This window comes from Cuculus canorus, chromosome 1 (assembly GCF_017976375.1).
Source record: "Cuculus canorus isolate bCucCan1 chromosome 1, bCucCan1.pri, whole genome shotgun sequence".
Classification (NCBI taxonomy): Eukaryota; Metazoa; Chordata; class Aves; order Cuculiformes; family Cuculidae; genus Cuculus; species Cuculus canorus.
In genome coordinates this window covers 153,097,839-153,119,903 of record NC_071401.1, presented here as the reverse complement: position 1 = coordinate 153,119,903, position 22,065 = coordinate 153,097,839, and the positions used below count along the sequence as shown (strand labels likewise).

At 49.6% G+C, this 22,065-nt stretch overlaps 2 protein-coding genes across 3 annotated transcripts; both read left to right on the top strand.

Annotated features, from left to right (window-relative positions):
* The first annotated feature begins 2,644 nt into the window (after window positions 1-2,644).
* On the top strand, window positions 2,645-10,778 carry EIF3D (eukaryotic translation initiation factor 3 subunit D). Of its 2 annotated transcripts, none has more exons than XM_054056529.1 (15): window positions 2,645-2,798; window positions 3,131-3,264; window positions 3,936-3,981; window positions 4,379-4,515; window positions 4,624-4,709; window positions 5,194-5,266; window positions 5,400-5,512; window positions 5,733-5,865; window positions 6,489-6,636; window positions 6,891-7,021; window positions 7,481-7,566; window positions 7,793-7,922; window positions 8,396-8,538; window positions 9,325-9,605; window positions 10,628-10,778. In XM_054056529.1, the coding sequence occupies exons 2-15, from the start codon at window positions 3,142-3,144 to the stop codon at window positions 10,639-10,641; spliced, it is 1,644 nt and encodes a 547-aa protein (XP_053912504.1). In that variant the 5' UTR covers window positions 2,645-2,798; window positions 3,131-3,141; the 3' UTR covers window positions 10,642-10,778. The 2 variants fall into 2 exon arrangements, with proteins under 2 accessions (XP_053912504.1, XP_053912503.1); XM_054056528.1 differs by having other exon boundaries at window positions 5,397-5,512.
* Window positions 10,779-11,784: 1,006 nt separating this feature from the next.
* FOXRED2 (FAD dependent oxidoreductase domain containing 2) lies at window positions 11,785-21,370 on the top strand. The gene is made up of 9 exons (XM_054073218.1): window positions 11,785-11,909; window positions 12,326-12,871; window positions 14,987-15,238; window positions 15,682-15,951; window positions 16,666-16,832; window positions 17,474-17,639; window positions 18,137-18,378; window positions 19,245-19,415; window positions 20,126-21,370. The coding sequence occupies exons 2-9, from the start codon at window positions 12,348-12,350 to the stop codon at window positions 20,389-20,391; spliced, it is 2,058 nt and encodes a 685-aa protein (XP_053929193.1). The 5' UTR covers window positions 11,785-11,909; window positions 12,326-12,347; the 3' UTR covers window positions 20,392-21,370.
* The last annotated feature ends 695 nt before the right edge of the window (window positions 21,371-22,065 follow it).

The following is a 22,065-nucleotide window of genomic DNA, read 5'->3' as shown; positions in this document are numbered from 1 at the left end:
CTTGTTCCTTTTATCACCATCTCCTAAGCAGGGCATGAATGTAGCAAACCCTTCCACGAGCTAGTTCCTCTGAGCCCATTTAGCCCATTGCCCCAACTGAAGAGGGTGAGGGACCGGCAATGCTGGGGTGCTGTGGGGTTTTTCTGGAGATTGCACTGAGCCACCACTGACAACCTGTGAGGCTGTTCCAGTACTAATGACGTTTGTCTCCAAAAAGGCTCTTTAGTAGAGACAGTTACAAATTGTATTTTATAAACTGCATTTCTATAAGTGGATTTTTTCACCAGCAGGGAAAAGTGCTTTAATAATCCCACTTCTGATTAATGGCAGGGTGTCTTGGCAAAGCAGACTGCTGCAGCTTCAGTTCTTCTTCAAGGAGGAATTACAAGTGGTAAATAAAGGAGAAAATGCACACCTCTCTGCCTGAAAGATATTGATCCAGAGTCTTCTTAGGTAAAAGACACCCAGTAAAATTCTCTGAAGAGGTAGTTTGTAGCCTGTGAGCTGGAGAGTTCTGTAGACTGGATCCTGCTCCTTTTAGAGAAAATTATAATCACTCTGGCATGTGTACATCTGAGACTTAATGACCATTTATTGTTCTCACCCCCTGAGAAGGGACGATATACTATCCTAATTACAGAGACAGGGATCTGAGTCTTATGCTTTATTAAATGACTGGTTCATGGTCTCCTAGAGAGGCTGTAGAGTTCAACCCTAACGTCCAGCCCTAGGCCTCCCCTCCAGCAGGTCAAGGAAAGCCATCAGGAATGATGCAAAACCTTGAATACCACACTGTGAATGCAGCAAGGGCAACTGAAACTCCCATTCTTCAGACATCTTTACGTCTCAAAATCCAGTGTTTTGTAAGAATCTCTAAACCACAGAGTCGGTTGAATGACCATACAACTACAACATGAAAAGTACCCTCTTTTCTGCAAAACTATTGCATAGCTTGGAACAGAGTTTTATTTCAAGAGGCTCTGTGTGTGTGAAAATTAAGAGGCAAAGCATTAAATCACACTTTCTCTTCTCACAAATAGGCTTATTGAAATACTTCTTGTCCAGAGTCCTGTGAGTCTGTTCTCTATCAAAGTCATAAATCTCTTAACTCATCTCCATGATTATCTGTGGAAAGAGGAATTTACCTGCCAGACTCTGCAATAATTCTATCTCATGTCTGTAGAACAACCTGCAACCTGGCACAACCAGATGAGTGACTGCACACCAGTAATTGAACTCTTCATTCGACTAAACTGAGGATCAGGATTATTCTAGTACCTAATTTTAGGCCAGTTAATTTGAATTCAAGTTCTTCCAAAGGAAAAAAAAAAATCTCACATATTCCTGAAATTGGGCAGCCCCTTGTGTGGTCACAAAGCCCAAATTATCTTCACAAACAGGAGGAAGAAGTTTGTTACATAGCTATCCCATCCCACTACTACTAGGTACAAAAATTATACCAAAACCATTCCCAAAAGATATTTGCCCACCAAAGGCTGAAGTATTTCTGCTAATAGAAGTTCCAGGACCCAAGGGAATGGCAGGAAGGTGTGCTAGGACCTGAGGGAGTGGCAGGAAGATGTGCCAGGGGAGGTTTTGGTTAGACATTAGAAAAAGGTTCTTCGCCCAGAGGGTGGTGGAGCACTGGAACAGCTCCCCAGGGAAGCAGTCACAGCACCAAGCCCGACAATAGTCAAGAAGCATTTGGACAACACCTTCAGACAGCTTTGTCATGGTGATACCGAAAATGCTGGCAAATAAAACTCTCTAAGACTCTATTACTTTCCAAGGCCTAATTTTAATGTTATGAAACTTCACAACAGTCAAAACTCTTGCTAATTTGGAGCTGGCTCCAGCTCTCTGCTTGATCTTGGTTTTAAGATAGATGAAAACTCCAAACAGAGGTGATTACAGAAGAAGAGACGTGTTCGGCACAGACCACACTGAACATAAGACATTATCATCTCCAAGGAACAATGTCTAGAAAACACTGCTGTAAAGAAAACAAACTATCAGAGGGACATTCTGTCTAACTTTCAAAAACCACAACTGCCTAGATGAAACTTAACTGTACTTTAGCTTAAATCAAAATATTCCACTTTAAAATATTCCATATATTGTATCAATGGGTCATCCCCAGGTTTTCCAGATCCCAAGCTTTTTAACCAGTAGGACTAATTTTAACCGGCAGGGCAAATTTACCATCCAACACTCTCTTCCCACTCCTTGTGTCATTAAGTAGTAATTAAGAGGGAGTGAAGCCCCCAAAAGGGATACAGGGCAGGAGGCACAGCCCCTCAGCCTGGGCAAAGCCTATGCAGGGTCCTGGGATGCGGGAAGTGGGGATACGGGGATACGGGGACATGGGATGCAGGGACATAAGATGCATCCTATGTCCTCGCATCCACTCTCCCCACATTCCCACTTCCCGCATCCCAGGTCCCTGCATCCCCGGGTCCCTGCATCCCCGCTCCCTGCATCCCCGCGTCCGTACACCCCCACTCCCGCCCCGAAGCCGCGCTCGGGACTCCGCACCGCACCCAGGGGGCGCTCGCGCCCACTTGCCGCACGCCGACCTCTATGGTAGTGGCGGGCTGCGGGAGCGACGCGCTCTACGGTGGCCGCGCTGCGCTCCCCCGCTCTCTGTCTGATTTTACGACAGCGGTGCTTGACGGCGCCGCTGTCGCACGGCGGTGACGCGCCAAAGGCGGGACGGGGCGGTGCGCGGCGTCTTTCCTCGCCGCCGCCGCTGCCGCATTCGCATCCGAGTCCATCGGGGCCGTGACGAGGCCGCGCAGGTGAGGGGGGCGGTGGGCCCGGCCCCGGCCCCCTGCCCTACCGGAATCCCCCGGCCCCGCCCCGGCCCTGCCACCGGTTCCGGCGGGGGTCGGGTCCCCGCCCTCCCCTGCGCCCCCGCAGCGGCCGAGGCTGCCCGGGCCCAGCCGCGCCCAGCCGCGCTCCTCGGTGTGGGCCTGGATGGCGGAACTGTGTGTGTGTGTGTGTGTGTGTGTGTGTCTGTGTCCTGCCTTCCCTCCCGTCCCGGCGGCTCCGCACCATGGGCGTGCGGCGGGGCTCCCCGTGCGGCAGCTGAGGCGTTGAGAGCAGGTTTTCTGTTTTTTCTACCCTCCAGAAGTTTAAAAAATGGCGAAGTTTGTGACACCGGTGATCCAGGACAACCCCTCGGGCTGGGGGCCATGCGCCGTGCCCGAGCAGTTCAAAGATATGCCCTACCAGCCCTTCAGCAAGGGGGACCGCCTGGGAAAGGTACCTCGGCCGTGCCTGTGTGCCTCCTGGCATCACGCTGCGTCTGTGTGCTGCCACACATTTTCGCTTCTTGCTGCCATGGCTGCTCTTCTGAGACCACTTACAGTGCATCCTGACACATAGTATGGTTGTGAACTACTAGAATTGTAGCATGTCCTGGGTTAGAAGGGACCCACAAGGATCATCGAATCCAACTCCTATCACTGCACAGGACAACCCCAATATTCACACCATGTGTCTGAGGGTGTTGTCCAAATGCTTCTCAAATATTGTCAGGCTTGGTGCCGTGACTGCTTCTCTGGGGAGCTATTCCAGTGCTCCACCACCCTCGGGGTGAAGAACCTTTTGCTAATATCCAACCTAAACTTCCCGTGGTGCACCTTCCTGCCATTCCCTTGGGTCCTATCGTTGATTGCCAGAGAGACACTTTATCAGCACTTGCTCTTCCTCCTGTCTTCGTGAAGAAGCAATAAACTGTAATGCAGCTTCCCCTCAGTCTCCTCCAGACTAACTAGAAGGATTGGCAAGCAAAGGTCAGAGTTGGAAGGATTAGTTCAGGAGCGTACAGCAGTGTTTGCTTTTGCTGCTTAGACGCCTGTCTATACAGTCAGAGGTGGGAACAAATGTCCTGTTAATACTGGCTAATTTTGACTGTTTCTGCTTGTCTTTAGGTGGCTGACTGGACAGGAGCCACGTATCAAGATAAAAGATACACGAGTACGTGTTGTCCAGTGGCTGCTCCTGTGGCTTATTTGCTACAAAGCTTTCTTCAACCATTATTCCTGCTTTCATGTGTCACACCTGCTCTGGTGGCTACCTGCACACCTCAGCAAGAGAGGCTTCTGAAATGAGGAAGCAAGCCTCACCCTGTGGAGAGCTCCATGGGACTCTCCCTGTCCTTAGGGCTTACTCCTGTGGTTTTGTACTGCTTCTTAACTGCGGCTTCTCAGGGAGGTATGGATTGGGCATGACACATGCTGGCATACAGCAGGAGTCCCAATTTGTACGTCAGATTTAGGTGAAGGTAGTTGGAGGGAATTTGAGGGGAGAAAGGGGCATAGTGTCGGTGTTTTTCGTACAAGGTTGGTGTCAAAATGGTTTGTTCTACTTCCAGACAAGTACTCATCGCAGTTTGGTGGTGGAAGTCAATATGCATATTTCCATGAGGAGGATGAGACGAGCTTCCAGCTGGTGGATACAGCACGAACACAAAAAACAGCATACCAGAGGAATCGCATGCGATTTGCACAGGTAATGGGTGCTTTCAGAAACAGTCTTAGAGGAGAACTTCAGCGGCACAGAATTATTTCCCAACTGATGTCCGTTTTTTTTCTTTTTCACTTTCCTCCATTTCTGCAGAGGAACCTTCGGAGAGACAAGGACCGTCGGAACATGCTGCAGTTCAGCATGCAGACTCTGCCGAAGAGCGCTAAGCAGAAGGAGAGGTGAGGCCTTGGATAGGAGCATATGGTGCTTGGGTTGGAGTGTGTGAACACGCTGCTGATAAATGAAGTTGCTGTAACAGAACCCACTAGAGCAAGCAGTCAGCAAAGAAGAATTCTGGGATATTTCAAGTCCAGTGTTTTGCTGATGTCAGCAGCAGTTACAAGCATAGATTTCGTGTGGCTGTCTAAAAATCTAGGAGAAGCGTTTCATCATATTTAGAAAGTAAATATGGCATTTTAAAGCAGAGCATACCTTTTCTGCATTACAGTCTTTAACGTAAAAATATTTAGAGAGCATCTCAGTAGAGAACAAATCTTTAAATGTCTCTGGCATCTTGAGCAACAGACAACTCAGCAAATGTTTCAGTGGCTTAGTGCCTGAAAGCATTGCTTCTCTGGTGGTAATTTGGAAATGTAAGAATAGTTGTGACATGTAGAAGTCGAGAACTTCTTTTCATTGCTTTTCTCATGTTTGTCATCTTAGAGATCGTTTGCGCCTACAAAAGAAGTTTCAGAAGCAATTTGGAGTGAGGCAGAAATGGGACCAAAAATCACAGGTAAACTAGCAAGCCTTCTGCACCCTGCAGTGGTTTGGTTTCTCTGGCAGCCCTCCTGGAGGAGCTCCTTCTGCACAAATCCTGATGTGTGGTGTCTGTCTGTCTCTCTCTCTTACTTCTGGCTGGGCAGCAGAAGCCTCGTGACTCCTCTGTTGAAGTTCGCAGTGATTGGGAGGTGAAAGAAGAGATGGATTTCCCTCGGCTGATGAAGATGCGCTACCTAGAGGTGTCGGAGCCGCAGGACATGTGAGTTCATAAAGCAATTATGTTCTTGCTTCCTGAATTGACCACATTTTTGCAAAGCAGGAGGGCAAGGGTCTCCTGGCCTGGTGCCGGCATTCTCATTGAGGTACCGAAGGCAGGGGGAGGTAATGGAACACCCAACAGGCCCCTGAGTCCTCTGTGGTTTGTGAGTGGTGTTATTTGTAAGGGAGGGTATCAATATGGTCCTCCTTTACCTCTGCAGAGAGTGCTGTGGAGCCCTAGAATACTATGACAAAGCCTTTGACCGCATTACAACAAGGAATGAGAAGCAATTGAGGAGCATTAAGCGCATCTTCCATACTGTCACTACTACTGATGACCCAGTTATCCGAAAGGTACGTGTACTGGTTTGTAGAGTCCAGCAGTGTTTTTCTCACTGCGTGCTGTTGTTAAAGACCTATTTTCATGGTCAGACCGAAGTTAAGAGGTGAGCAGAAAAATTCCAGATCCCTAAGCTTGCAAAGGGGAAAAAAAAGCTTTAGCTGGTATAGTTATTTTTTTAGGTACAATGCAGAGCTAGATTAGTGCAAATAGGAATACTGGCCAAGGAAAAGCTGTAATTTCTGGAAAGGAAAGCAGACTGGTACCTGAGCTGTTGGGAAGGAAACTTCAGTGTCAGAGAGGTGGTTCTTGAAGTTTCAGCTTTTGGAGATGAGGAAGGCTCGGGGACATGTCCCTCTGTGACCCAATCAGCAATAGGAAACCAAGTCTTTTCCCAACAGAATTCATGTTTTTTAGTACGCTTCTTACTCTTTCCTTGTTTGGGTGAGGGTGGACCTGGATTGCTGGGGAGTGCCTCATGCTCTGTCTGGCAGTTGGTAGGGTACCTGCCAGTCCAGCTTTCTCAGCATGAGAGAAGAAGTAGATGGTCTGGTTTTGTAAACACTTCTCATCCTGGCTAGGGAAGGGAAAGGGTTCCTGCTCTTGTCACTGAAGCAGTTTTCTCCTGCATCCGTAGCTGGCCAAGACCCAAGGAAACGTGTTTGCCACAGATGCCATCCTGGCCACACTGATGAGCTGCACTCGCTCCGTCTATTCCTGGGACATCATTGTGCAGAGAGTTGGATCCAAGCTGTTCTTTGACAAGAGGGACAATTCAGATTTCGGTGAGGAAAAGTCCTGAAAGAAATTTCTGTTACAGCGTCTAAAGGGTCTCATTTTCTTAATGCTTTTTTTTTTTTTTTTTTTAATTTATTCTGTGTCTCAGTGTCCAAGTTGAGACACCTGGAATGAGTCGATGTCTGTGCTAGCAGTGGGGGTACTTGAATATTGATATTCTTCGGTGTGGGGCAGGAGACTTGCTGAAGCTGGCATAGTTACTCCCTGAAGTAGAGCCACTTGTGTCTGCTTTTCTTCCCAGACCTCCTGACGGTGAGTGAAACAGCCAATGAACCACCTCAGGAAGAGGGCAATTCTTTTAATTCTCCACGCAACCTTGCCATGGAAGCTACCTACATCAATCATAACTTCTCCCAGCAGTGCCTGAGGATGGTAAGGTCGAACAGTGCCGGGTAGTACGATCTGTAATTCAGAGAGTCTCAAGAAGAGAATTCATTAAGGCTGCTTTAATACAGCACAGGAGCGTTTTAATTGGCAGAGTTGTTACGCTGATGTTCTTTCAGTTTTGAAAGAGAAGGGATTACTTCTGGTGAGCAGCATGACTTCATTGTAGAAAGATTTTCACCTTTATTCCACATAGAAATCCCACTCCCACTGGTGAAGCAGGCAGGCTTCTGGTTATACCTAGGGAAGCTGAAATGCCAGCAGAAGTAACTGCTTACAGCGAACTGACTGATGTGAAGATGAGGCTTCTCATCTGCTGTCTTTAATACTTTAGTGTTTTTTATATAAGAGAAATAAGCTACTGTTGCTATAGAAGAACATTTATCCAGTAACGGAGAGCTCCCTCAGTGTTTTTCTCCTAACATGCCCTTCTGTTTTCTCCTGCAGGGAAAGGAGAAGTACAAGTTTCCCAACCCAAACCCCTTTGTAGAGGATGACATGGATAAAAATGAAGTAGCCTCTGTTGCGTACAGGTATGTTGATCTCTTTCTGATGCCCAAGTTTAGCAAGGGGGCCAGGATATCAGCGTGATATGTAGCGAAAACAAGTTAGGAACGTTTTTGGTAGCTTTACCATGAGGGAGATTTCTGGATGTCCTGACAGTGAACAGATACAGGGGGAAATGATTTTGCTAAGTGCTTGTGTGGGTCTGGAAGAGAGCAAGGGTCAGAAATAACAAGCTGGATTGTTTTTTGGCAGATACCGAAGGTGGAAGCTGGGAGATGATATAGACCTCATTGTCCGCTGTGAACATGATGGCGTGATGACAGGAGCTAATGGAGAAGTGTCATTCATCAATATCAAAACACTGAACGAGTGGGATTCCAGGGTGAGGAAGAACGAGATCCCAAAGCTCTAGCTCTAACTGCTTCACTGCTGCCTGACATGCCAGGTACAGCAGGCAAGATGAGACTAACATCTGGCGGTGTCCCCGGGGTGATTACGTTCCACCAAAGGAGCATAGCTTTGGTGGAGAAGCAGTACTGATGGGATTCTTCCCCAGATGCAAGGTAGCTGCTTTGAACCCTCTTCTCCCCAGGTGTTTCAGCACAGTAGCCAGTCTGTTCTCATGCTTCCTTTATGAGCTCTTCCCTCACAAACTTTCTTTGCTAAGCAGTGCCACAAATGTTGGCCAGTCCCCTCTGTACCTTTTCTGGTGCAAGGGCCTTCCCTGTAGGATGCTGTTCACATTCCCTCATATGGTATCATAAGGTAGACAGAAGGAACTTACCTACTTGGTGTTAGGAGGGCTGAAGAAATGACTGCAGCTGGGTTTGACCCTGGTTTTTATTGTCCTCTCAGTATTGCAATGGAGTAGACTGGCGCCAGAAGCTGGACTCTCAGAGGGGAGCTGTGATTGCGACGGAGCTGAAAAACAACAGCTACAAATTAGCCCGCTGGACATGTTGTGCGCTGCTGGCTGGATCAGAGTATCTTAAACTTGGGTAAGACAGAGTTTTCACACCAAACATCTTCCAGATACATTTTCTGTGGTTTAACCTGGTATATGTTAAAGTGAACCATTTGTAGAATGAGTAGTCATAAAATCACGCCACATTTTGAGGATAAAACTTGTGGTGAGCGCACCAGTCTTTGGTGTCAGCTGCTTCCCCTCAGCAGCTGGGCTGATGTGCGCCCTGCTGTGGCTGACCTCGTGAGACCTCACACATGTGACAGGCCAGCAGCGTCTGCACCTCTCAGCCTGTTTGCCACGATTGCCAGCAAGGGAAAAAAATGCGGTGGCTGCGCTAGCTGTCAGAAATGTGATTGAGATCCTCGGTGCCCTGTTACTGAGAAATGGGGAGGAGAGGATGCATCACCACAGCCCTTCTTGAACAGTCAGCTTGAAATCATTTGAGTCTGTGCTGTGGATAATGAACAAGAGGCATTGCTAACTCTTGCAGTGATTCTGTAGTGCTAGGTTCTGTCCTCAGATATGGGACTGATGCCTTTGCATCTGTTCAATTCTACACTTCCATTTTGATCTGTGGGACAAATTCTTCTGTATCTTGTGCCACTCCATCTGACTTGGGCTGGTGTGGGATTCCAGGTACATTATTGATTGACAGCTTGTAGCCAGGAAATCCTCTTTACTTCCAGTGTTGGAGTATTAGGATTTTTCAGCCCAGAAAACAACACTAAGATGATTAGGCTGTTTTTCTTGGTAGTGTTTTTCTGTTGGCTGGGCTTAGTCTCCTGATGCCCCTCTGCTTTCTCCTTGCTCTTTGTAGGTATGTATCCCGTTACCATGTGAAGGACTCTTCCCGCCACGTGATCCTGGGCACACAGCAGTTCAAGCCAAATGAGTTTGCCAGCCAGATTAACCTGAGCATAGAGAACGCTTGGGGCATCCTGCGATGCGTTATCGACATCTGCATGAAGCTGGATGAGGGGAAGTACCTCATCCTCAAAGACCCCAACAAGCAGGTGATCCGGATCTACAGCTTGCCCGATGGAACCTTCAGCTCTGATGAAGATGAGGAGGATGAGGAGGAAGAGGAGGAAGAGGAAGGTTTGTAGCATACTTCACGATTTTTCAGTGATCTCCTGGTGTGGATGTAAAGGTGTGACCTGTGATAAAGACCAGATTTAAAGGGTGAGATCCTACGTATGCAATGACAAGAGAGGAGCAAGGCTGGAGAACGTGTGGTCCTGAGGGCTGCACTTGGTGGTGGAAAAGGTGTGAGTGTCATGGGGATTAATCATTTGGAAGAGAAAAGAGCTGCAAGTTGGAAATGCAGACATTGTGCCTTTGCACAGATACTGAGCAACAACTGATTGTATCAGGGGTGGGGAGAGAACCCAGGTCCACAGTACAGAGTGGGAACGTGGAGCTTGCCAAGGAGCCCTTCATTCAACAGCCCCAGGATCTACTGCAGGGGCAGTTGCTAGTTGCTCTTGGTGCTGGGATATTTTTTTACTACAGTTTTAGAAGTGGGAATAATGGTAAGATGACACGTTTAAAATGCGTAGTGAACCAGACGGGCTGAGGTAAGCCAGACAAAGCTTTCCTAAAGTGAGTGTTGTAGCTGAGTAATCGCTAGCTGGTCAGTCCAGGAGTTTTCAGAGGACTAGTGGTGCCACAGTGGTTGCCAGCTGTCTTCTCTTTACTGCCTGAAACCATTTCTGCTCCCCAGTATGTGATCTCCTGGTGCTTCTTCAACAGTGGGAAGCCATTTGACCTGGAACTCTTGCATCTAAGATACCAAAAATACCTTCCAGCTTTTTTTTCTTTCTTTTGGGCTGTAAACTCCAGCCTGGCTGCTCCGGTTTTTATTAGGGAAATTTTAGGTCGCTGCGTAATTTCCTCAGGAATGTGAATTGTGTAATTCCCAATGACGTGTGTATGGTCTGGGCTGACAGATGGGGCAGGGGGACAGGCACTCTGAGGTGGGGCGAGTCTCCCTGGAGTCCTGGACTTGTTTTGTCTTGCTCCCTGTGGCATTTCCTGACAGAAAGGGTGTATTTGGTGGATTCGGGTGGTTTTCTTTCCCCAGCTGCGCTTGGTTCATTACTCTTTCTCATCTCTTGCAGAGGAGGAGAGCTGAGTCCCATGTACAGGAGGAAAACTGAGCCCTGCTGCTGGTGGGGCAGGTGGTGGTGGTCCCCAGTGTTGCTCTTGGCCCTCTTGCGGATGAATCATGAGGAGGGAAGAAGGCGGAATAAATTTACTGCTGTTCAGTGATGCTGTGTCATGTGTGGCTGCGTGCAGGGGGTGGGAGTGGTATGGCGGGCAGGAGGGATGGGGCTGGACCCACTCTGAGGGAAGACCCTCTGTGAGGGAAGTGTCGGTCTGCTTTTGGGGATAAGGAGTCTCTACAGAAGGATTTGATCAGGCTGGATCAATGGGCCGAGACCAGAAGTGTGAGAGTTTAACAAAGCCAAGGGCTGGGTCCTGCACTTAGACCACAACAACCCCGCGCAGGGAAGAGTGGCTGGAAAGCTGCCTGGCAGAGAAGAACCTGGGGGTGCTGGTTGACAGCTGGTTGAACGTGAGCCAGCAGTGTGCACAGGTGGCCGAGAAGGCCAACAGCATCCTGGCTCTGAGCGGAAAGAGAGAAACAGCGTGGCCAGCAGGCACAGGGAGGTGTCCTGTGGTCAGCCCTGGTGAGGTTGCACCTTGAAACTTTGGTTCAGTTTTGGGACCCTTCCTACACGGACGCTGAGCTGCTGGAGTGCGTCCAGAGGAGGGAACAAGACTGGTGAAGGAGCTGGAGCAGAAGTCTCATGAGGAGCAGCTGAGGGAACTGGGGTTGTTCAGCCTGGAGAAGAGGAGGCTGAGGGGAGACCTTTTCGCTGTCTGCAGCTGCTGAAACTGGAGGTTTTAGCGAGGTGGGTGCTGGTCTCTTCTCACAAGTGACAGGCGATAGGACGAGAGAGAATGGCCTCAAATTGCACCAGGGAACGTGTAAATTGGATATTGGGAAAAATTCTTCACTGAATGAGGAGTGAAGCACTGGCACGGGCTGGCCAGGGAAGGGGCTAAGCCCCCATCACTGCAGATGTTTTAAAGGCCGGTGGATGAGGTGCCTAAGGGCTGGGTTTGCAGAGGCACGGCTGAATGCTCTCAAAGGTCTTTTCCAACCCAGCGCCTCCGTGACTCCTCGCCCGAGCCGCTCCGAGGGGAGTCCCCGCCTCCCGCCCCCACGGGCACGTGGTGTGCGCGCACGCGCGCGCAGCGGCGCCGTGGTGCCCGCGGCGGGAAGCAGCGGCGGCGTCACGTGACGCGGGGCGGGGCGCGCTGGGCCCCCACCTTCCCCGTGCCCTGGCGCGGCGCGCGCGGGAGCGGCGCGGCGCGAGCTCCCTATGGTGCCAGGTGCGGACGTTGGGCGGGGCGGGCCCGCGCGCCCCTCGCGGGTGGTGGGGGGGAGAGGAGAGAGGCAGCGGGGCCGAGGCGCGTCCCCTTGGGCGGGGGAGCCCCAGATTTCATTGGCTGTCGGGTTGCGCCTCGCTTTCCCATTGGCTGTCGTGACGCAGGGGCACGTGCTGGGGCTTCTGTGCTTGCTGCCCCGCCTTCGCGCCTGCTCGCCCGGTGGTGTCTGCTGCGGGCAGGGGTGGGGGAGGCTGCATGGCTGTTGGCTGGGTCCCCTTTGGCTGTTGGCTGGCAGGACCCAGCCCCAACACCTGGGGCTCAAAGGGGTGGAGGTGGCATTGTGGCACCAGTCCTGGGCTGGTCAAGCTGGGGGTTTCTCGCCCCCCCCAGGTGATGCCTTCTCATTCCTCTCCCCACAGGGACGGCTGTCCCGGCCCCGCCATGGCCCCAGCGGTCTGTGGGATGCTCCTGGCGCTGGCTGTGTACGCCAGCAGCCTGTGCGTGGCGGGCAGCGCTGCTTTCCTCTACCACGACTACTGTATCATTGGGGCTGGCCCCTCAGGTTTGCAGGCGGCTTATTTCCTCCAGCAAGCCGGACGGGACTATGTCGTCTTCGAGCGGAGCCACGCTCCTGGCAGCTTCTTCGCCCTCTACCCTCGGCACCGCAAGCTTATCAGCATCAACAAGCGGTACACGGGCAAATCCAACAGCGAGTTCAACCTCCGCCACGACTGGAACTCGCTCCTCAGCCACGACCGACGTCTGCTTTTCCGACGATACTCCCATGACTTCTTCCCCAACGCTGACACAATGGTGCGTTACCTGGAGGACTTTGCTTCCTTACTGAAGCTGCAGGTCCAGTACAACACGGCCATTGTTCATGTAACACTGGAGAAGGATGAGCAGGCCTGGAACGGTCACTACTTCCTCCTGACAGACCAGGATAGGCAGAACTACAAGTGCAGGTAATGGGCTAGCCACACTGCTTACTGTGGGTGTCTTCAAAGTCACAAAATCACAGAATAAATTAGGTTGGAAGAGACCTATAAAGATCTAGCAGGGCTAGTGACGTCAGGTTGCTCAGAGCTTTGTCCTGTTGAGGCATGAGTATCTTCAAGAATGGAGATTTCGTAGTCTCTTAGAGCTTTAATCACCATCATGGGGCAGAAACATTTTGCAGGCATCAGCGAGGTGAGTGAGTGGAATAACTGCTCCTGGAAAGGCGTTGTCCCTGTATTCTGCACTGGTAAGGCTGCACTTTGACTCTTGTGTTCAGTTTTGGGCCCCTCACTACAAGAAGGACATTGAGGTGCTGGAGCACTTCCAGAGGAGGGCATCGAGGCTGGCGAAGGGTCTGGAGCATAAACCTTATGAGAGGCAGCTGAAGGAACTGGGGCTGCTTAGCCTGGAGAAGAGGAGACTGAGAGGAGACCTTATCACTCTCTACAACTGCCTGAAAGGAGGTTGTAGCAAGGTGGGTGCTGGTCTCTTTCCCCAAGTAACGAGTGATAGGATGAAAGGAAATGGGCTCAAGTTGTACCAGGGGAGGTTTAGGTTGGATAGTGGGAAAAATGTCTTTACTAACAGAACAGTTGAGCATTGGAACAGACTGCCCAGGGAAGTGGTGGAGCCTCCATCCTTGGAGGTCTTCAAAAAGTGTATATAGGTGTGGCACTCTGGGATGTGGTCTAGTACGCATGGTGGTGTTAGGCTGATAATTGGACTTGATGATCTTAGAGGTCTTTTCCAGCCTTAATGATTCTATGAGTGTTATGCCTTAGACGGCTGAGGAGCTGGCAGGGCAGACACAAACTGGCTGCAACTGCCATCACTGTGGGGTCCATGCTTGATGCATAAGCTTGAAATCACTTCTGCTTTATAATTGCTCTCCATGAAAAAGATAACTGGGTGGCACTTGTAGCCACTGCTGCCTTTATTACAAACTTGGGTGAGTCAGTGCAGTGACACCTCACCTCTGGTAACCCACACTTGCTTAGAAGAACCAATATTTAAAACTGTGTCCCAGCCAACTGAAGCCCTGGGTTAGAACAGACAGAGATGGCAGGAGGGAACTAAAGAAAAGTGAGTCTGTTACAGCTGTAGAGCTGTTGCAGCTGTAGAGAGAGATGACTGTGAGGATTAACCATAAAGGCTGCTGGTCCCTGAATTCCTCTTCCCTTTGTTATACTCATGCCTGCATATCTCCTGTTACCACCAAGCTACATTCCTGAAAACCATCTAGGAGTTACTCATATGAACATACGGAGTGTATTTCTCACCTCTCCTGAGAACCTCAGCTCCACAACAGGGGGTCACGCTGGCTGTCACTTGGAGGTGTGCTTGTCTGACAAGCTCGGAGGGGACAGAAGGCAATCCTGAACACCCACACACTACGAGCAAGTTTGCTCTCAGGAGCTGCGTGAGCAAGGCTGGAACAGCAGACAGTGCTACTAGCTTTGGTGCCTGGTGTTTCCATCTTAAGTGACAAAAAATTCCCTCGGATTCTAGTGAAAGTTCTTTCAGAGAGATATATAAAGATTAGTGTACTTACTTCTAGTGATAACAATTAGTTTTGTGGCTAACGTGTTTTTTATGACCAGGAGTTACATTTTAAAATATTGAAACAATTTTCTGTCCCTCTTAAAATTACTTTTTTCCAGGTGCATTAAAAGGCAAAACAAATCTTAAATCAAAGTAATTTTTTATGCAGGATATAACCAACCTGTGAAACAGTTTAGTATTGTAGATATCATCAGTGAGTACGTGTAAGTACTACTTTTGCATTCCTGAACGATGGGGAGAGACGTATACGCACAGCACCCGCACTGACTTTTGCTATATATAGTGACGTTCCTAGTTGTCTTCCTTGGCCTAAGGATAGGGTAGAGAAGAGCAGGTCATTAGATGAAGTTAGGGAGAGGTTTCTCTCAAAACTATGACCTGTGCAGCTGATCCAGTGTGGCTGGAGAGGACACATCACAGCCATCTTCCACGGCTGGAGGAGGTAGGAGCAGTGAGGTGGAGTGATGGCCCCGTACACATAATTACTATATTCCCTAATGCTCTCCCTGTTTTTGCAGCTCCTTGTTGGTCGCCACTGGCACATGGGTCCCCAATGTGGTAAACTTCCCTGGCTCAGAATATGTTGAAGGTTACGAGACTGTGTCCATCAACCCAGAGGATTTTGCTGGCCAAACCGTGTTGATCTTGGGCCGAGGGAACTCAGCCTTTGAGACGGCAGAGAACATTCTGGGCGTCACAAATTTCATCCACATGGTGAGCCGGTCCCGTGTGCGCCTCTCATGGGCTACCCACTACGTTGGGGATCTGAGGTAGGAAACCACTCTTCTTCTTTCTAACACAGCCAGAGTACAACCAAGGAGAAGCACTTCTTGCCTGGGAAGTGCTGTGGTCCTGTGGGTCACTGATGAAATGTGGAGCCTTCTGTCTTTAGGTCTTTGGTTTAAAGCATTCCGGGTTACAGCTGTTGAATGCAGGAGCTTGATGAGGGCCCTTCAGGGTCTATGTAAAATACGAAAATATCCCCTTGGAAACAGTTTCATTAAAAAGTGCTGGCTCCCAAGTTGTTGCTTGCAGTCACAGAGAGGACCTGAGAGGTTGATTACATCCTGCAAGGGTGGCGAGACTTTGTTACCCCAGAGTCCCATAACCCTGAGCCTCTGGGGATAACCTTTGAACGGAGCAGCTGAGACCAAAGCTTGGATCGCACCTCTCCTCTTCTTGTAGCCCTTCTTACATTATTCTTTTTTCCTAGAGCAATTAACAATGGCTTGCTGGACACCTACCAGCTGAAGTCTCTGGATGGACTTCTGGAGGGCGACTTAGAAGATCTGGCTATCGTCAAGGACAAGAAAGGAAAGCTGCATATCACGCTCCGGTTCTACCTGGAGAACAGGAATGCCAGTGCAGGCATTGACTCCATCACCCTCCCTCAGGACGAACTGGATAATTTTGCTACCCGTGCACCTTACGACCGTGTCATCCGCTGCCTGGGCTGGAAGTTTGACTTCTCTATCTACAACAGGTGAGGGAGAACCAGGATCTCCAGGGAAACAGGTATTCAGAGCAAGAGACTGTGAAAGGCTTGACTGGGGAGGAACGGGAAGGGCAGGTCCTCATCTGGCAGCATTACCTGGACCTCCGTGTGCTCTGAGCTACCTAGTTCTGTGCAGTCCTTTGTTTACCCCGCAGTTACGGCTGTATCCTAGTGGGAAGGTGTGCACCAGTGCCCTCTGACTGACAGGATACAGGGCTGAGTGAATGGCAGTGTTGGGACTTGGGTGTTGCAAAAAGCTTGTGCCTTTAGAACTTAACATCCTGACCTGGCAGATCACATGGAAAAGGCTAGCAAGGTTTCCCATTTGGATTTTTTTCAGAGTGAGGATGGTACAGGTACGGCTCACTACAAAAAGGTTTTGCTTGCTTCTTTTTCCTGAGGATACAACCTTCATTCCACCTTGGTTTGTCTCCTAGTACATCCTGCAGTTGAAAATGATACTGCTAACTTCGCTGTCTTCCAAAATTCCCTGGAATTTGATCTTGTCCAGAGCTACCTTGAGGTGAACACCCTTGTCTTCTGGAACATCCTTCTTGTAGCAGTAAATCCGACTGAAGGCAGCGGGGGCACAAAGCAGTGTCTTGCAGTGGCTGCAATATAACGTGTGCCTTTATCAGAAACCCTTTTTGATTTTCCACCTCTGCCCTTCTTGACAGCCTGCTCTTCTCTTTTGCACATCAGATCCCTTAGAATGATGCCAGGAAAAGGGAATACAAATAAGTATCCTCAGATCAAACCCAGCTACGAGTCCAGAGGCACTCGGGGGCTCTTTGTTCTTGGCACTGCTAGCCATTCTGTTGACTTCAGGAAATCTGCTGGGGGCTTCATCCATGGATTCCGGTACACAAGTGAGTACTGGGGTGTACTGAAATTGTTCCTCCCTTTGAAGGAACAATTCATAGCTAACTGCTGGAGAGAGATCACCCTTGGTCTTACACTGGCTGTAAGAACAAAAAACGCAGCCAAGCTGCAGCTGCATTGTCTGAAGTGGAGGAGAAGTGGCTTAGTGTCATATCTGAAGTTTTTGGTTGTCTGTCCTTGTTTTGTCTTGCATCTCTCTTGCCCATTGTTTCTTATTTATGTAACACAATAGATTTCTGCCTGCCAGATGCTCTGCCTCGTGACAGGCTGTGGGTGAGAGGTCTGTGCTGTGGAGTTAAAACCCAGCGGCTTTGGGCAGTAAAGAGAATTTCTATCTTTGTGTGTGTGTGCCCATCCTCATCATTAAAGGACTTCTCAGAAGTAATGAAATATCCCCGAGGACCCCCTGCCCCCTTACCAACCAGTTAGCATCGCATCAGCTTTCCGAGGACATCTCCACTGCGGTTACGAGCATTTGGGGTGGGAGATCCTGAGCATGGATGAGCTGTAAAGTTTATTTATTGTGTCCTGCCAGTATCTGTGTGTGCTGTAGCAGAGTGATTGGATATCTTAGAAGCGTGAGCTTGGATTTTTAAACAAGTTGTCTTTGTTTCTCTCAATGCCTTAGCTCGTGCAGTCCACCGCCTATTGGAAAACCGTCACCACGGTGTCCCCTGGCCATCCACAGTCTACCCTATTACACAGCTGACCAATTCCATCATCAAGCGGGTGAACGAGGCCTCGGGCCTCTACCAGATGTTCAGTGTCCTGGCTGACATCATACTGCTGAGAGAGTGAGTGAGTAATTATTCCCAGCACTGCACTCCCATTGTTTCCTTCCTTTTTCTTTACCATTGCTTCTCGATGCTCCGTTGCTGCTGAAGGATGTTACCATCACGCAGGTAGCCACCTCAAAACCTGTACCACTGACACAACTGGTACCACTGCCCAATTCTGCCAAATACTTCCCTCTCTTAAGAGGCTGAAATGGTCCAGACTTTCCCTCTAGGCTCAGAGATGTAGTGCCCTTTTACTGTCCCAAGGGAAAAGCTTTCCTTGTGTATTGCTCATGTAGAGAAGAATCCCCAAATCCAGGAGAATAATGGAGTCTTTTAACAGTATTTGCAGTCTCTATAAGCACAGCATCAAGCCCAGCCCAGATTTGTAATTACCAAAAATAATTGTTCTCTGGTGGCTTGTTTCCCTTAGCTTCTGCCAGCTGAGGGGATGTTGGATCCCAGCTGGCTTTTCTCTGGTGGAAAAGTCTGATGGTTGTGGTTGAAATTCACAGGAATGCCACAGCATTTGAGTACTTGGAAGAGTACCCAGTTGGAATCCTGGCTGAGCTGGAAATACAGACTGGGAGAAAGGCTCCCAGTGGGCTCTTTGTTGTCATTATGGAATATGGGAAGAATTTCTCTGGGGCTGACAAGGATGTGTTCTACTACAACCGAGCAGTGGGAGAGGCACAGCATGCCTGGCAGTCCAACTTTTTGCACCCTGTGATTTACTATTACAAACGCCTCCCAACAGGTAAGCTTTTTTGCTTCTCTTTGCTAGTTTATTTTACCAGCAAAACTGAAAGGGATAAAGAGATTTCAGTTCCAAAGTGAGGGGAACTGAAGGCATTGCACACCCTTCTCCTGTCCGTTCTCTGGTGCATCTGCTATCACTGTGTGCACTGAAGGAAAAGTTGGCAAGAAGTGTCCCATTGGTCAGACTGTCACGGGATGTGGGGTGTGGGATTGTGCTAGAGACCTCACATTCGATAACGGGAGCAAACAGGTGTGCTGGGAACTTCCCTATTCCCAAAAAGAGGAATTTTGTTTCCCTTTGCCTGGCACCCTGCATGTATTTTGCAGAGTCTTGGCAGATGCAGCTGGGCTGTTGAGTGTAACAGCCAAAAGAAGGCTGCTCTCTGTGGCTGGCCCAGGTCTGAGAAGTCACACGGTGACAGAGGCAGCCAAAGGCAAGAGATTGAAGACAAGTGTTCTATCCAGCAAGCAGACACACTCAGAATAGATTCCCTTGCGAAAAATGCATGCTGAATCTTCATCTCCAGAAATGTAGGGTCAGGGGCCAGCCTGATTTGCAAAGAGAGAAGCGTGATGGGTAGCAGAATTAAAGCTTGAATGCAGCCCAGCCTGTCTGGCAGACCCTGCCCAGGGGAAATGGGAGTGATATGACAGGAGGTACTGCGGGCAGGGACGAGGGGCAGCTGTGCAGTGGCAGGGCTTTTGAGGACAGAATGAGCAGAGGGAATTGCAAATGAAAGTAAGGTAGGGATTAAAAAGGTCAGGACAAAAAGCTGGAACAGCTGTCATAGCTGCTTTACACTCTCCAAGCTCTTTTTAATGCCATTTTGACTCTGAGAGATTCCCTTAATGTTCTCTTGGCAGAGCATGAGATGAGACTTCGGCCCCCAGACTGGCCTCTCCCCCGCCCAGATGCTGTCCATCACATAGTGGAGGACTTTCTGACAGACTGGACGGCCCCAAACGCTCACATCCTGCCACTGAGGCGGTTTTTGGAGAACTGCCTCAGCACCGACCTGCGCAACTTCTTTGCAGGTAATTTGAGCGTAGGGTGATGGCAGGAGGAGGAGAAGGGATGTGAGGGACACACAACATGAGCAGTCTCTTCTGCTAATAACTGAGATCTCCCTGTGGCGAGCTGGTGGTCTTGCCATCAGTCACAAGTCTTTGATACAATCCACAGATGGTAAAATGTACCAGTGCTGTGTGTGTTCCCAAATAGCCTTTGCTCGTGCTCACCACCAGAAAGACACTGCCCCAGGCACACACAGATTTAGGGAAAGGTGTATGAGGTTTGGTCCAGTCCCTTTTCTGCCTGCAGCTTTCCTTCCTCCTCCATTACCTGAACATTCCTTTGTGCCATCAGGTACCAGATCTCTTTTCATGATGCTGGTATTGCTTTCTCATGGGAAGTGGAAGCACTGGAGTGGGAGAGCTGATCTCCTTTCCTGGTCTGAGAACCTCCTGCAGGAATGCCACATGCTGCAAGAGGGGAGCAATCTTGTGGTATGAAGGAGATGCCAGAGGGCTGCAAGCTCAAACGCAGCTCCTTTACCCATCAGTGCAGACTGGAGATCCTACTCTGTATCCTCCGCTCTGCAGTGTTGAGTCGATCACTTTGTTACTGTCTGGGGCAGGGTGCCATGTGGAAAACCCCAGTCATCTTCCCTTATCCTCTCTGCCTTTTGTTCTGAATAAGTACTCAAGAGTTATTCTCTGTATGATTTCTTGTCCTTTCCCTGCAGAGTCCTGTTTCCTGTTTGCCTTCACCCGTCAGAAGCTGCCTCCCTTCTGTCAGCAGGGCTACATCAGAATGCAAGGGCTTGTGGGGAGCCAGGGGCTCCGGCACCACGCTGTAGAAGCTGGCCTGCTGGAGGATTTCACTCTCACAGACTTTTTGAGTGACAGACTCCCTGACAGCCACCAAGGGTCACAGGACCAGTTGCTGAGAGATCACACTATACCAGTTCGTCCACTGCAGCATCTCATTAATGCCAAGGATGAACTTTAACATTTCTCACTCCACACTGAAACCCACAGGTGCTGTTGTGACAATATTGTAACAGAGATCCATAGCAGGATTCTGCCCTTTCACCTGTACGTTTTCCATCCCCATGCCTTCCACCGGTCATGAGTTGCCAAAGACCTGCTCAGATCTTGCTGTTATGAAGAGGACCAGTGTGCTCTGAAGGATAAGCAAGGGGCCAAATTCCAATGATGCTGAGGCGCCTGCATTGTCCTTGCGGAGTTCAGAGTTGCCTGAAGATGGTGTTTATCTGACAGACCAATATTTGCAGTGACGTCAAGGGGCCACAGAAGAGACTGCAGGAATGCCTGGGTAACCTAAAGTGTCACATCTGTCTTCTGAGGTGACCTGCTCGCACCCAGTGGCAGCCCAGTGCAGGCCCTCAGGTCCCTGGATGCTGCACGTTGCATATGTTTGAAGATTTGTTTGTGTGCTGAATCCCAAAGCGGTACTCCAGGCAAACTTCATGGTACTTCTTCTGCATTCGAGTTAGGGCAGTCGGGTAGCATGGGTGGAGAGGGGTGGGTTTTTTCGGTTATCACGTTGGTCAGATAATTTGTCTTTTCCTGGAAAGCACTACAAGAGACCCTTCTCTCTACAGAGGATGAGAAGGTTGCCTGGAATGCCTGGGACACAGAGACTTATGCTGAGTTTGGCTCTACTGTCCTCACGTTTTTCTTCTGCACCAAACAGCCTGGGAGGTTAGCCCCTGTCTTTTATAAAGCATGACCAACGTTTCTCCTATTTGCACTATGTCCCGTCAAGAAAGTTTAAGGTGGACTTTGATGTTGTTAAAATGCTCGTTGTCTATTTTATTTCGCTCCGGTTACCTTGAGAACCTACCGGCATTGACTGGGAGGCTGTCTGCACTTTATTGCTCCTTCTGTCAGCCACCTGCATATGTCACCTCCCTGTGGGCTCCTTCCATGGCCTTGGCATTGAAAAGCAAGAGCAGTTTTGAGCCCCACCTTGCAATGTCCCTGTGATTTCTAGGAAAGAGAGGCAGGAGGATGGGAAACAGGCTTTTGTCTCCATACAGGTTTTCCAACCCCCTGCATTTGTGCTTCCCAATACCCCAGACAGGGAGGGCTGTACCTCCTCATACCTCAAACTTTCCCAATCCTTCGAGTTCAGCGGCTGTTTCTGACAGACCCCTGGTTCTTGTCTGGCCTCTCCTTCATGCTTAGAGGTGTTTTATGCAAGGAGATGTGATCACGTTTTCCATTGATGTCAAGCATCATCCTTCCATAGTCTTTCTATCCCATTGCCCCTGCTCCAAAGGCTCTCATGGCCTCTAGCTGTCCGTGTAGTGCCATTCCTTGTCGTGTCCTGAGCTCTCTGGGCATTTTGTTTGGGGATTGTCCAGTGGAAGGTGCGTGGCTTTGACTGAAGGAGGCTGCCTTTGTCACCAAGGGCTCATTCCTTTGTTCCCCGTGTGCCCCGGCACCCAGGGTGGCACTATTGCAGGTACACACGTGCAGCTTCTCCAGGTATTGCCTCTTCCATCCTCACATTCTCACAAGCGATCCGCAGACTCTACATCTGCAGCCTTGGCAGAGGCTGCTCAGGGAGGTGGTAGAGTCACCAGTACTGGAGGGGTTTAGAAGACGGGCAGATGAAGTGCTTGGGGACATAGTTTAGTAGTGAACAGGTACGATT

Excerpts from the sequence above, each read along its gene's own strand:
- EIF3D (XM_054056528.1), top strand. The coding sequence starts at position 3,142 with ATGGCGAAGTTTGTGACACCGGTGATCCAGGACAACCCCTCGGGCTGG. Across the intron at positions 3,265-3,935 it reads AGGGGGACCGCCTGGGAAAG|GTGGCTGACTGGACAGGAGC; the intron begins GTACCTCGGCCG and ends GCTTGTCTTTAG. Across the intron at positions 5,267-5,396 it reads AATGGGACCAAAAATCACAG|CAGAAGCCTCGTGACTCCTC; the intron begins GTAAACTAGCAA and ends CTGGCTGGGCAG.
- FOXRED2 (XM_054073218.1), top strand. The coding sequence starts at position 12,348 with ATGGCCCCAGCGGTCTGTGGGATGCTCCTGGCGCTGGCTGTGTACGCC. Across the intron at positions 16,833-17,473 it reads CCATGGATTCCGGTACACAA|CTCGTGCAGTCCACCGCCTA; the intron begins GTGAGTACTGGG and ends TCAATGCCTTAG. Across the intron at positions 18,379-19,244 it reads TTACAAACGCCTCCCAACAG|AGCATGAGATGAGACTTCGG; the intron begins GTAAGCTTTTTT and ends TTCTCTTGGCAG.